Raw genomic sequence first — 13,224 nt, forward strand, 5'->3', positions numbered from 1 at the left:
CAAAAACGGATAATCAATTTAACAATTAACGTTTTTATCACAGTCAAACACACTGTCACAGGTCTGCTGTGACTGATTACCTCCCTCAAAATGACTTTTGAAGACCCCTGAGCTCTCTAGAGACGTCCTGGATCAAGGAGGAAGAAGCAGGAAGACTGAAACTGAATTTTTACTGCGCAAAAAAAGCGCTAAAATAGGCTCCTCCCACTCCTATTACAACAGTGGGAAACCTCAGTTAATCGTTTCTATATAGAAATAAACAACAGCCATGTGGAAAATCATGCCCCAAAAGATTTATCACCAAAGTACCTCACAAAAAACGAATAGCATGCCAGTAAACGTTTTAAACATACACTTTAAAAGTTAGGTAGTGTTATTAATAAGCCTGCTACAAGTCGCTTCTACTGCAGTTAAGGCTTATACAATACTTCAGTATTAACAGTATTTTCTTAGTCAAATTCCATTCCTTAGAAAATTACTTATTGTACATACATTCATCAGCCTGATACCAGTCGCTGCTGCATTTAAGGCTGTACTTACATTACATCGGTATCAGCAGTATTTTCTTAGTCAATTCCATTCCTTAGAAAAATAATTTACTGCACATACCTTGTTTGCAGGATTCCCCACATGCATATAATCCCATAAGTAATGGATGACCCGTGGACTGAATACACTTAACAAGAGAAACATAATTTATGTAAGAACTTACCTGATAAATTCATTTCTTTCATATTAGCAAGAGTCCATGAGCTAGTTACGTATGGGATATACATTCCTACCAGGAGGGGCAAAGTTTCCCAAACCTCAAAATGCCTACAAATACACCCCTCACCACACCCACAAATCAGTTTAACGAATAGCCAAGAAGTGGGGTGATAAGAAAAAGTGCGAAAGCATCAAAAATAAGGAATTGAAATAGTTGTGCTTTATACAAAAAAAACATAATCACCACACAAAAAAAGGGTGGGTCTCATGGACTCTTGCTAATATGAAAGAAATGAATTTATCAGGTAAGTTCTTACATAAATTATGTTTTCTTTCATGTAATTAGCAAGAGTCCATGAGCTAGTGACGTATGGGATAATAAATACCCAAGATGTGGAACTTCCACGCAAGAGTCACTAGAGAGGGAGGGATAAAATAAAGACAGCCAATTCCGCTGAAAAATAATCCACACCCCAAAACAAAGTTTAAATCTTATAATGAAAAAAAACTGAAAGAATCAAACTGAAACAGCTGCCTGAAGTACTTTTCTACCAAAAACTGCTTCAGAAGAAGAAAACACATCAAAATGGTAGAATTTAGTAAAAGTATGCAAAGAAGACCAAGTTGCTGCTTTGCAAATCTGATCAACCGAAGCTTCATTCCTAAACGCCCAGGAAGTAGAAACTGACCTAGTAGAATGAGCTGTAATCCTTTGAGGCGGAGTTCTACCCGACTCAACATAAGCATGATGAATCAAAGACTTTAACCAAGACGCCAAAGAAATGGCAGAGGCCTTCTGACCTTTCCTAGAACCAGAAAAGATAACAAATAGACTAGAAGTCTTTCTAAAATCTTTAGTAGCTTCAACATAATATTTCAAAGCTCTTACCACACCCAAAGAATGTAACGATCTTTCCTTAGAATTCTTAGGATTAGGACACAATGAAGGAACCACAATTTCTCTACTAATGTTGTTAGAATTCACAACCTTAGGTAAAAATTTAAATGAAGTCCGCAACACTGCCTTATCCTGATGAAAAATCAGAAAAGGAGATTCACAAGAAAGAGCAGATAACTCAGAAACTCTTCTAGCAGAAGAGATGGCCAAAAGAAACAAAACTTTCCAAGAAAGTAATTTAATATCCAGAGAATGCATAGGTTCAAAAGGAGGAGCTTGTAGAGCTCCCAGAACCAAATTTAAACTCCAAGGAGGAGAAATTGACTTAATGACAGGTTTGATACGAACCAAAGCCTGTACAAAACAATGAATATCAGGAAGATTAGCAATCTTTCTGTGAAACAGCACAGAAAGAGCAGAAATTTGTCCTTTCAAGGAACTTGCAGACAAACCTTTATCCAGACCATCCTGAAGAAACTGTAAAATTCTAGGAATTCTAAAAGAATGCCAGGAAAATTGATGAGAAGAACACCAAGAAATGTAAGTCTTCCAGACTCGATAATATATCTTCCAAGACACAGATTTAGGAGCCTGTAACATAGTATTAATTACGGAGTCAGAGAAACCTCTATGACTGAGAATCAAGCGTTCAATCTCCATACCTTCAAATTTAATGATTTGAGATCCTGATGGAAAAATGGGCCTTGAGATAGGTCTGGTCTTAACGGAAGTGTCCAAGGTTGGCAAGAAGCCATCCGAACAAGATCCGCATACCAAAAGCTGTGAGGCCATGCTGGAGCCACCAGCAGTACAAACGAACCCTCCTTTAGAATCTTGGAAATCACTCTTGGAAGAAGAACTAGAGGTGGAAAGATATAGGCAGGATGATACTTCCAAGGAAGCGACAATGCATCCACTGCCTCCACCTGAGGATCCCTGGATCTGGACAGATACCTGGGAAGTTTCTTGTTTAGATGAGAAGCCATCAGATCTATTTCTGGAAGACCCCAGATTTGAACAATCTGAAGAAATACCTCTGGGTGAAGAGACCATTCGCCCGGATGTAACGTCTGGCGACTGAGATAATCCGCTTCCCAATTGTCTATACCTGGGATGTGAACCGCAGAGATTAGACAGGAGCTGGATTCCGCCCATACAAGTATCCGAGATACTTCTTTCATAGCCAGAGAACTGTGAGTCCCCCCTTGATGATTGACATATGCCATGGTTGTGACATTATCCGTCTGAAAACAAATGAACGATTCTCTCTTCAGAAGAGGCCACGACTGAAGAGCTCTGAAAATCGCACGGAGTTCCAAAATGTTGATTGGTAATCTCGCCTCCTGAGATTCCCAAACCCCCTGCGCTGTCAGAGACCCCCATATTACGCTTACTGGAAGGAGGAATAACAGACCTAGCCTTCCTAATAGATTTAGAAACAAAATCTCTTATATTAACAGGAACATCCTGAGTATTAGATGTTGATGGAACAGCAACAGGTAATGGAATATTACTAATGGAAATTTTATCTGCATTAGCAAGTTTATCATGACATTCATCACAAACTACAGCCGGAGGAACAGATACCACAAGTTTACAACAAATGCACTTAACTTTGGTAGAACCAGCATCAGGCAGCGTTTTTCCAGAAGAAGCTTCTGATCCAGGGTCAATCTGAGACATCTTGCAATATGTAAGAGAAAAAACAACATATAAAGCAAAATCTATCAAATTCCTTAAATGACAGTTTCAGGAATGGGAAAAAATGCCAATGAACAAGCCTCTAGTAACCAGAAGCAAGAGAAAAATGAGACTTAAATAATGGGAAAAAAAGTTGGAGACAATAATGACGCCCACATTTTTTAGCGCCAAAAAAGACGCCCACATTATTGGCGCCTAAATGCTTTTGGCGCCAAGAATGACGCCACATCCGGTGACACCGACATTTTTGGCGCAAAACGTCAAAAAAATTACGCAATCACGAACAACTTCCGGCGACAAGTATGACGCCGGAAATGACAAAGAAATTTTTTGCGCCAAAAAAGTCTGCGCCAAGAACGACGCCATAAAATGAAGCATTTTCAGCCCCCTCGAGTCTAACAGCCCACAGGGAAAAAAGTCAATTTAAAGGTAAGAAAAAATTGATAATTCATATGCATTATCCCAAATAATGAAACTGACTGTCTGAAATAAGGAATATTGATCATCCTGAATCAAGGCAAATAAATGTTTAAACACATATATTTAGAACTTTTACAAAAAAGTGCCCAACCATAGCTTAGAGTGTCACAAAAAATAAGACTTACTTACCCCAGGACACTCATCTACATGTAGTAGAAAGCCAAACCAGTACTGAAACGAGAATCCGTAGAGGTAATGGTATATAAGAGTATATCGTCGATCTGAAAAGGGAGGTAAGAGATGAATCTCTACGACCGATAACAGAGAACCTATGAAAAAGATCCCGTAGAAGGAGACCATTGAATTCAAATAGGCAATACTCTCCTCACATCCCTCTGACATTCACTGCACACTGAGAGGAAAACCGGGTTCCAGCCTGCTGCGAAGCGCATATCAACGTAGAATCTAGCACAAACTTACTTCACCACCTCCACGGGAGGCAAAGTTTGTAAAACTGATTTGTGGGTGTGGTGAGGGGTGTATTTGTAGGCATTTTGAGGTTTGGGAAACTTTGCCCCTCCTGGTAGGAATGTATATCCCATACGTCACTAGCTCATGGACTCTTGCTAATTACATGAAAGAAATGTCATCTAATGGAGTCTCAACCTTCAGAGACTCTTCTAGAGCATCAAACCAAAAAGCTGCTGCAGTAGTTACTTGAACAATGCAAGCCGTAGGCTGTAAAAGGAAACCCTGATGAATAAATTATTTCTTTAGAAGACCCTCTAACTTTTTATCCATAGGGTCTTTGAAAGCACAACTGTCCTCAATAGGTATAGTTGTACGCTTAGCCAGGGTAGATATAGCTCCCTCCATCTTAGGGACCATTTGCCACAAGTCCCGAATGGTGTCTGATATGGGAAACATTTTCTTAAAATTAGGAGGGGGAGAGACCGGAATACCTGGTCTACCCCATTCCTTTTTAACAATTTCCGAAATTCTTTTAGGAGCTGGAAAAACATCAGTGTAAGTAGGCACCTCTAGATATTTGTCCATCTTACGCAATTTCTCTGGTGGTATCACAATAGGGTCACAATCATCCAGAGTCGCTAAAACCTCCCGAAGTAACAGACGGAGGTGTTCCAGCTTAAATTTAAAGGACATTACGTCCGAATCTGTCTGAGGTAACACATTTCCTGAGTCTGAAAGTTCTCCCTCAGACATCAATTCCCTGACCCCCAACTCAGAGCACTGTGAGGGTACATCGGAAATAGCCAATAAAGCATCAGAGGATTCAGTATTTACATTAATACCTGACCTACTGCGTTTACCCTGTAACACTGGTAATTTAGATAATACCTCTGTAAGGGTAGTTGACATAACTGCAGCCATCTCCTGCAGAGTAAAAGAATTAGACGCACTAGAGGTACTTGGCGTCGCTTGTGTGGGCGTTAAAGGTTGTGACACTTGGGGAGAATTGGATGGCATATCCTGGTTCTCTTCAGATTGAGAATCATCCTTAGGCACACTTTCTTGACCTAAAATATGCTTTTTACAATGTAAGGCCCTTTCAGTACAAGAGGTACACAATGTAAGAGGGGGTTCCACAATGGCTTCTAAACACATAGAACAATGAAATTCCTCAATGTCAGACATGTTGAACAGACTAGTAATAACCACAATAGTCGTTAAACACTTTATTTATTGCTTAAAACTATTTTTTGAGAAACATGTACTGCGCCTTTAAGAAATAAAAAAGCACACATATTTTCCAAAACTGCTTCAAAATGTTAATTTGCTCTTAAAAATTAACTACACCTAATTAATGGCTCCAAAAATTATTGCACCCCAAGAGTAAGGGGAGAAATAAACCTCTAAAAGGTATTTATAGACACAATTATGTTAAATTTGACAAATAAACCCCCTGCACCTCGCCACAGCTCTGCTGTGGCGCCTACCTGCCCCCAGGGTACTTCAAAAAGACTCTACAACGATCCGGTAAACAGAACCCCTGTCTAGACGCAACCGGAGCTAATGCCTGCTGCTTCTTAGCCAGAGTCAAGTACGCGTCTAAGCGTGCGAAAATAAGCCCTGCCCATCATGTCCGATGATCGTGTAGGCCTGAACAACCGCATGGAGAAGCGGTTTAAAGTATAAGACATGTGGAAGTCTTTAACCCCTAAGTACACTCCCAAAATGGTCAAACTGTTTATTTTCAACAAAAAAACGTTGAGCATATTCCTGCCTCTCCCAGTGTCTCTTTATAATGCAGTGAAGCCCATTATAATGCTTGGCCCAATATTTCAACTGAAAAAAAAAAGCACAGGTTTCCCAGTAACACCCCTTTTGTTTTACAGGTCTGCTGCTTACCCCTTTTCCCTTGCAGGGAAATAAATGTCAGCCAGTTCTGATATACCAAGTCTCCTCAGAAATAAAGGGCTGCACATACCTCAATGCTGCTTGTAGCATGAAACCGTTCTCCACACTGAAGATGTCTCTTGTATTACCTTCAGAAGCTCTGTGGGAACCAACGTGGATCTTAGTTACAGCTGCTAAGATCATCAACCTTATGGCAGAAATCTTCTTTCATATCCCCCTGAGGAAAATAGTACTCACAGGTACCATTTAAAATAAGAAACTTCTTGACTGAAGAAACTAAAACTAACACCTCACTTTACCTCTTCCTAGTATAACACAGGCAAAGAGAATGACTGGGGGTGGAGGGGAAGGGAGGAGCTATATATACAGCTCTGCTGTGGTGCTCTTTGCCACTTCCTGTTAGCAGGAGGATAATATCCCACAAGTAAGGATGAAATCCGTGGACTCGTCGTATCTTGTAGAAGAAAAGTAAATTACTGAATAGAATCTAAATAGAATTTCCCCTTGAGTTGAATGTTAAATTATAGGTAGAAAACTATTTGTCCAAACTGCTTGGGACCTGTAAAGGTTTGGATTTCATAATAGTTTAGATTTTTGAATATTTGCATCTTTAAAATGGGACAGTTGGGAGAGGGCATGAAATCAACAATATTTAAATGTAATCTAGGCAATGTTTAAATGTTATAATACAGCCTATACATGTAACTAAAACGTAGATTTATATCATTTTAATACTTTTGTGACTTACAGGCAGGGAAAATAATACATTTTTGATCATTTTACTTAAAAAAACATTAATTGGAGTAAGTTTTGATTAAGTTTGAATTTTGGAATCTGGATCTGGGAATATGTATCTGTATATGTTTACTTCTATTAATCATTATCATAGTCTTAAATGGACATTGAAAAAAAAAAAAAAAAAGTTTGACTTGTTAATTGCATGCTCTACATAATTCATGACATTCCAATCTTGATTTTCATGTCCATTTAAGCCATTTGAAGGTTGCACAGTGATTATTTTTTTTAAAAAAAGTGATAGGGAACTCCACTAACTTTAATAAAAAATACCCAAATGCAGTCATCCTTTTTCAGACTCATTTAAAGGGGCATATACATAAGTGGACGATGCAAATTCCATAAGAAACATTTTCGCAATTTACTTATTTTTCCAATGCCTGTGCTTTAGTAATATCTTGCACATGTGACCTACTGAGCATGAGGTGAAAAGTTAAACACGTTTACTGCTCATTTGCGAAGGAAATTATATCTGCAAAAATAAATAAGTGATTGTAATATAAATTTAAATGCACTGCTGTACATTTCATATATAAAATACATTCTGGGAGTCTCTTTAATTAAAAGAATGATCTACTGTATTGTAGAATTTAAATCCTTACCTGCTCCTGAGATCCAATCTCTGTATTGTGTTCCAGTCCACTACTCAAAACATAGCAGCTCATGCTCTTTCTTGATTCATAGTCAAAATATTCAAAAAGTGGATGGAAATGTTTTAACTTTAAGACAGTCAATATGTTGTTGTAAGTGTCAACAGGAATCTTTAAAAGTCTGGTCAGTTCTTTAGAGACGGCGCTGCTGGTTGCAATGCTAAAAAAACAAAAAGAAAAAACCCATAAATTATGCTTGCCTGATAATTTAATTTCCATCTGTGGGAGGAGAGTCCACTGCTTCATTCATTACTTGTGGGAAATAAGAACCTGGCCACCAGGAGGAGGAAAAGACACCCCAGCCAAAGGCTTAAATACCTCCCCCACTACCATCATCCCCCAGTCATTCTGCCAAGGGAACAAGGAACAGTAGGAGAAATATCAGGGTACAAATGGTGCCAGAAGATTAACAATAAATTTTGGTCCGCCTACCGAAGAACGGGTGGGTGCAGTGGACTCTCCTCCCACAGATGGAAATTAAATTATCAGGTAAGGATAATTTATGTTTTCCATCTTAATAGGAGGAAAGCCCACTGCTTCATTCATTACTTGTGGGAACAAATACCCAAGCTCTAGAGGACACTGAATGAAAAAAACGGGACGGAAAAGGAGCCAGACCCTATACTCCAAAAAAGGCTACTACAAATCTTCCGACACTTCTCTGTCAACCTCCTGTGACGAAAGGCAAAGAATGACTGGGGGATGAGGGGAGTGGGGGAGGTATTTAAGCCTGTGGCTGGGGTGTCTTTGCCTCCTCCTGGTGGCCAGGTGCTTATTTCCCACAAGTAATGAATGAAGCAGTGGAATCTCCTCCCATTAAGATGGAAAGAAGAAGAAATCAGTCAAAAGTCTAATACGAAGCACAATTCAGTTGATCAGCATCTGAAAAACATGGTGTAAATTTGTAGATCTAATTATTTCTTAAATATAAAAATAACTCTTTATGACCATTTCTATAGCTGAACATTCAAAGGTCAGTGTCCATTTAAAATATTTCTTAATCAATATGCCTTAAAAGTATAATAATTTCAAAAAAGCATGAGCAAACAAAAAAAAAAACAGAATTTATGTTTACCTGATAAATTACTTTCTCCAACGGTGTGTCCGGTCCACGGCGTCATCCTTACTTGTGGGATATTCTCTTCCCCAACAGGAAATGGCAAAGAGCCCAGCAAAGCTGGTCACATGATCCCTCCTAGGCTCCGCCTACCCCAGTCATTCGACCGACGTTAAGGAGGAATATTTGCATAGGAGAAACCATATGATACCGTGGTGACTGTAGTTAAAGAAAATAAATTATCAGACCTGATTAAAAAACCAGGGCGGGCCGTGGACCGGACACACCGTTGGAGAAAGTAATTTATCAGGTAAACATAAATTCTGTTTTCTCCAACATTGGTGTGTCCGGTCCACGGCGTCATCCTTACTTGTGGGAACCAATACCAAAGCTTTAGGACACGGATGAAGGGAGGGAGCAAATCAGGTCACCTAAATGGAAGGCACCACGGCTTGCAAAACCTTTCTCCCAAAAATAGCCTCAGAAGAAGCAAAAGTATCAAACTTGTAAAATTTGGTAAAAGTGTGCAGTGAAGACCAAGTCGCTGCCCTACATATCTGATCAACAGAAGCCTCGTTCTTGAAGGCCCATGTGGAAGCCACAGCCCTAGTGGAATGAGCTGTGATTCTTTCAGGAGGCTGCCGTCCGGCAGTCTCGTAAGCCAATCTGATGATGCTTTTAATCCAAAAAGAGAGAGAGGTAGAAGTTGCTTTTTGACCTCTCCTTTTACCAGAATAAACAACAAACAAGGAAGATGTTTGTCTAAAATCCTTTGTAGCATCTAAATAGAATTTTAGAGCGCGAACAACATCCAAATTGTGCAACAAACGTTCCTTCTTCGAAACTGGTTTCGGACACAAAGAAGGCACGACTATCTCCTGGTTAATGTTTTTGTTAGAAACAACTTTTGGAAGAAAACCAGGTTTAGTACGTAAAACCACCTTATCTGCATGGAACACCAGATAAGGAGGAGAACACTGCAGAGCAGATAATTCTGAAACTCTTCTAGCAGAAGAAATTGCAACCAAAAACAAAACTTTCCAAGATAATAACTTAATATCAACGGAATGTAAGGGTTCAAACGGAACCCCCTGAAGAACTGAAAGAACTAAGTTGAGACTCCAAGGAGGAGTCAAAGGTTTGTAAACAGGCTTGATTCTAACCAGAGCCTGAACAAAGGCTTGAACATCTGGCACAGCTGCCAGTTTTTTGTGAAGTAACACAGACAAGGCAGAAATCTGTCCCTTCAAGGAACTTGCAGATAATCCTTGCTCCAATCCTTCTTGAAGAAAGGATAGAATCTTAGGAATCTTTACCTTGTCCCAAGGGAATCCTTTAGATTCACACCAACAGATATATTTTTTCCATATTTTGTGGTAAATTTTTCTAGTTACAGGCTTTCTGGCCTGAACAAGAGTAACAATAACAGAATCTGAGAACCCTCGTTTTGATAAGATCAAGCGTTCAATCTCCAAGCAGTCAGCTGGAGTGAGACCAGATTCGGATGTTCGAACGGACCTTGAACAAGAAGGTCTCGTCTCAAAGGTAGCTTCCATGGAGGAGCCGATGACATATTCACCAGATCTGCATACCAAGTCCTGCGTGGCCACGCAGGAGCTATCAAGATCACCGACGCCCTCTCCTGATTGATCCTGGCTACCAGCCTGGGGATGAGAGGAAACGGCGGGAATACATAAGCTAGTTTGAAGGTCCAAGGTGCTACTAGTGCATCTACTAGAGTCGCCTTGGGATCCCTGGATCTGGACCCGTAGCAAGGAACCTTGAAGTTCTGCCGAGATGCCATCAGATCCATGTCTGGAATGCCCCACCGTTGAGTAATTTGGGCAAAGATTTCCGGATGGAGTTCCCACTCCCCCGGATGTAATGTCTGACGACTCAGAAAATCCGCTTCCCAATTTTCCACTCCTGGGATGTGGATTGCAGACAGGTGGCAGGAGTGAGTCTCCGCCCATTGAATGATTTTGGTCACTTCTTCCATCGCCAGGGAACTCCTTGTTCCCCCCTGATGGTTGATGTACGCAACAGTCGTCATGTTGTCTGATTGAAACCGTATGAACTTGGCCTTTGCTAGCTGAGGCCAAGCCTTGAGAGCATTGAATATCGCTCTCAGTTCCAGAATATTTATCGGTAGAAGAGATTCTTCCCGAGACCAAAGACCCTGAGCTTTCAGGGATCCCCAGACCGCGCCCCAGCCCATCAGACTGGCGTCGGTCGTGACAATGACCCACTCTGGTCTGCGGAAGGTCATCCCTTGTGACAGGTTGTCCAGGGACAGCCACCAACGGAGTGAGTCTCTGGTCCTCTGATTTACTTGTATCTTCGGAGACAAGTCTGTATAGTCCCCATTCCACTGACTGAGCATGCACAGTTGTAATGGTCTTAGATGAATGCGCGCAAAAGGAACTATGTCCATTGCCGCTACCATCAAACCTATTACTTCCATGCACTGCGCTATGGAAGGAAGAGGAACGGAATGAAGTGTTTGACAAGAGTTTAGAAGTTTTGTTTTTCTGGCCTCTGTCAGAAAAATCCTCATTTCTAAGGAGTCTATTATTGTTCCCAAGAAGGGAACCCTTGTCGACGGAGATAGAGAACTCTTTTCCACGTTCACTTTCCATCCGTGAGATCTGAGAAAGGCCAGGACTATGTCCGTGTGAGCCTTTGCTTGAGGAAGGGACGACGCTTGAATCAGAATGTCGTCCAAGTAAGGTACTACTGCAATGCCCCTTGGTCTTAGCACCGCTAGAAGGGACCCTAGTACCTTTGTGAAAATCCTTGGAGCAGTGGCTAATCCGAAAGGAAGCGCCACGAACTGGTAATGCTTGTCCAGGAATGCGAACCTTAGGAACCGATGATGTTCCTTGTGGATAGGAATATGTAGATACGCATCCTTTAAATCCACCGTGGTCATGAATTGACCTTCCTGGATGGAAGGAAGAATTTGTTCGAATGGTTTCCATTTTGAACGATGGAACCTTGAGAAACTTGTTTAAGATCTTGAGATCTAAGATTGGTCTGAACGTTCCCTCTTTTTTGGGAACTATGAACAGATTGGAGTAGAACCCCATCCCTTGTTCTCCTAATGGAACAGGATGAATCACTCCCATTTTTAACAGGTCTTCTACGCAATGTAAGAATGCCTGTCTCTTTATGTGGTCTGAAGATAATTGAGACCTGTGGAACCTCCCCCTTGGGGGAAGCCCCTTGAATCCCAGAAGATAACCTTGGGAGACTATTTCTAGTGCCCAAGGATCCAGAACATCTCTTGCCCAAGCCTGAGCGAAGAGAGAGAGTCTGCCCCCCACCAGATCCGGTCCCGGATCGGGGGCCAACATTTCATGCTGTCTTGGTAGCAGTGGCAGGTTTCTTGGCCTGCTTTCCCTTGTTCCAGCCTTGCATTGGTCTCCAGGCTGGCTTGGCTTGAGAAGTATTACCCTCTTGCTTAGAGGACGTAGCACTTGGGGCTGGTCCGTTTCTACGAAAGGGACGAAAATTAGGTTTATTTTTGGCCTTGAAAGACCTATCCTGAGGAAGGGCGTGGCCCTTACCCCCAGTGATATCAGAGATAATCTCTTTCAAGTCAGGGCCAAACAGCGTTTTCCCCTTGAAAGGAATGTTAAGGAGTTTGTTCTTGGAAGACGCATCCGCTGACCAAGATTTCAACCAAAGCGCTCTACGCGCCACAATAGCAAACCCAGAATTCTTCGCCGCTAACCTAGCCAATTGCAAAGTGGCGTCTAGGGTGAAAGAATTAGCCAATTTGAGAGCACGGATTCTGTCCATAATCTCCTCATAAGGAGGAGAATCACTATCGATCGCCTTTACTAGCTCATCGAACCAGAAACACGCGGCTGTAGTGACAGGGACAATGCATGAAATTGGTTGTAGAAGGTAACCTTGCTGAACAAACATCTTTTTAAGCAAACCTTCTAATTTTTTATCCATAGGATCTTTGAAAGCACAACTATCTTCTATGGGTATAGTGGTGCGTTTGTTTAAAGTAGAAACCGCTCCCTCGACCTTGGGGGCAGTCTGCCATAAGTCCTTTCTAGGGTCGACCATAGGAAACAATTTTTTAAATATGGGGGGAGGGACGAAAGGTATACCGGGCCTTTCCCATTCTTTATTTACAATGTCCGCCACCCGCTTGGGTATAGGAAAAGCTTCTGGGAGCCCCGGGACCTCTAGGAACTTGTCCATTTTACATAGTTTCTCTGGGATGATCAAATTCTCACAATCATCCAGAGTGGATAATACCTCCTTAAGCAGAGCGCGGAGATGTTCCAACTTAAATTTAAATGTAATCACATCGGGTTCAGCTTGTTGAGAAATTTTCCCTGAATCTGAAATTTCTCCCTCAGACAAAACCTCCCTGGCCCCCTCAGACTGGTGTAGGGGCATTTCAGAACCATTATCATCAGCGTCCTCATGCTCTTCAGTATCTAAAACAGAGCAGTCGCGCTTACGCTGATAAGTGGGCATTTTGGCTAAAATGTTTTTGATAGAATTATCCATTACAGCCGTTAATTGTTGCATAGTAAGGAGTATTGGCGCGCTAGATGTACTAGGGGCCTCCTGAGTGGGCAAGACTCGTG

At 41.3% G+C, this 13,224-nt stretch overlaps 1 protein-coding gene across 1 annotated transcript in view; it reads right to left on the bottom strand.

The window, feature by feature from the left end:
- VPS35 (VPS35 retromer complex component) overlaps nucleotides 1–13,224 on the bottom strand; it is a 588,646-nt gene that overhangs the window by 265,845 nt on the left and 309,577 nt on the right. The window contains exon 11 of the mRNA XM_053701861.1: nucleotides 7,504–7,711. Within this exon, the coding sequence (XP_053557836.1) occupies nucleotides 7,504–7,711 (208 nt within the window). The remainder of the gene's footprint in view (nucleotides 1–7,503; nucleotides 7,712–13,224) is intronic.

The sequence above is a fragment of the Bombina bombina genome, chromosome 1 (assembly GCF_027579735.1).
Source record: "Bombina bombina isolate aBomBom1 chromosome 1, aBomBom1.pri, whole genome shotgun sequence".
Taxonomy (NCBI): domain Eukaryota; kingdom Metazoa; phylum Chordata; class Amphibia; order Anura; family Bombinatoridae; genus Bombina; species Bombina bombina.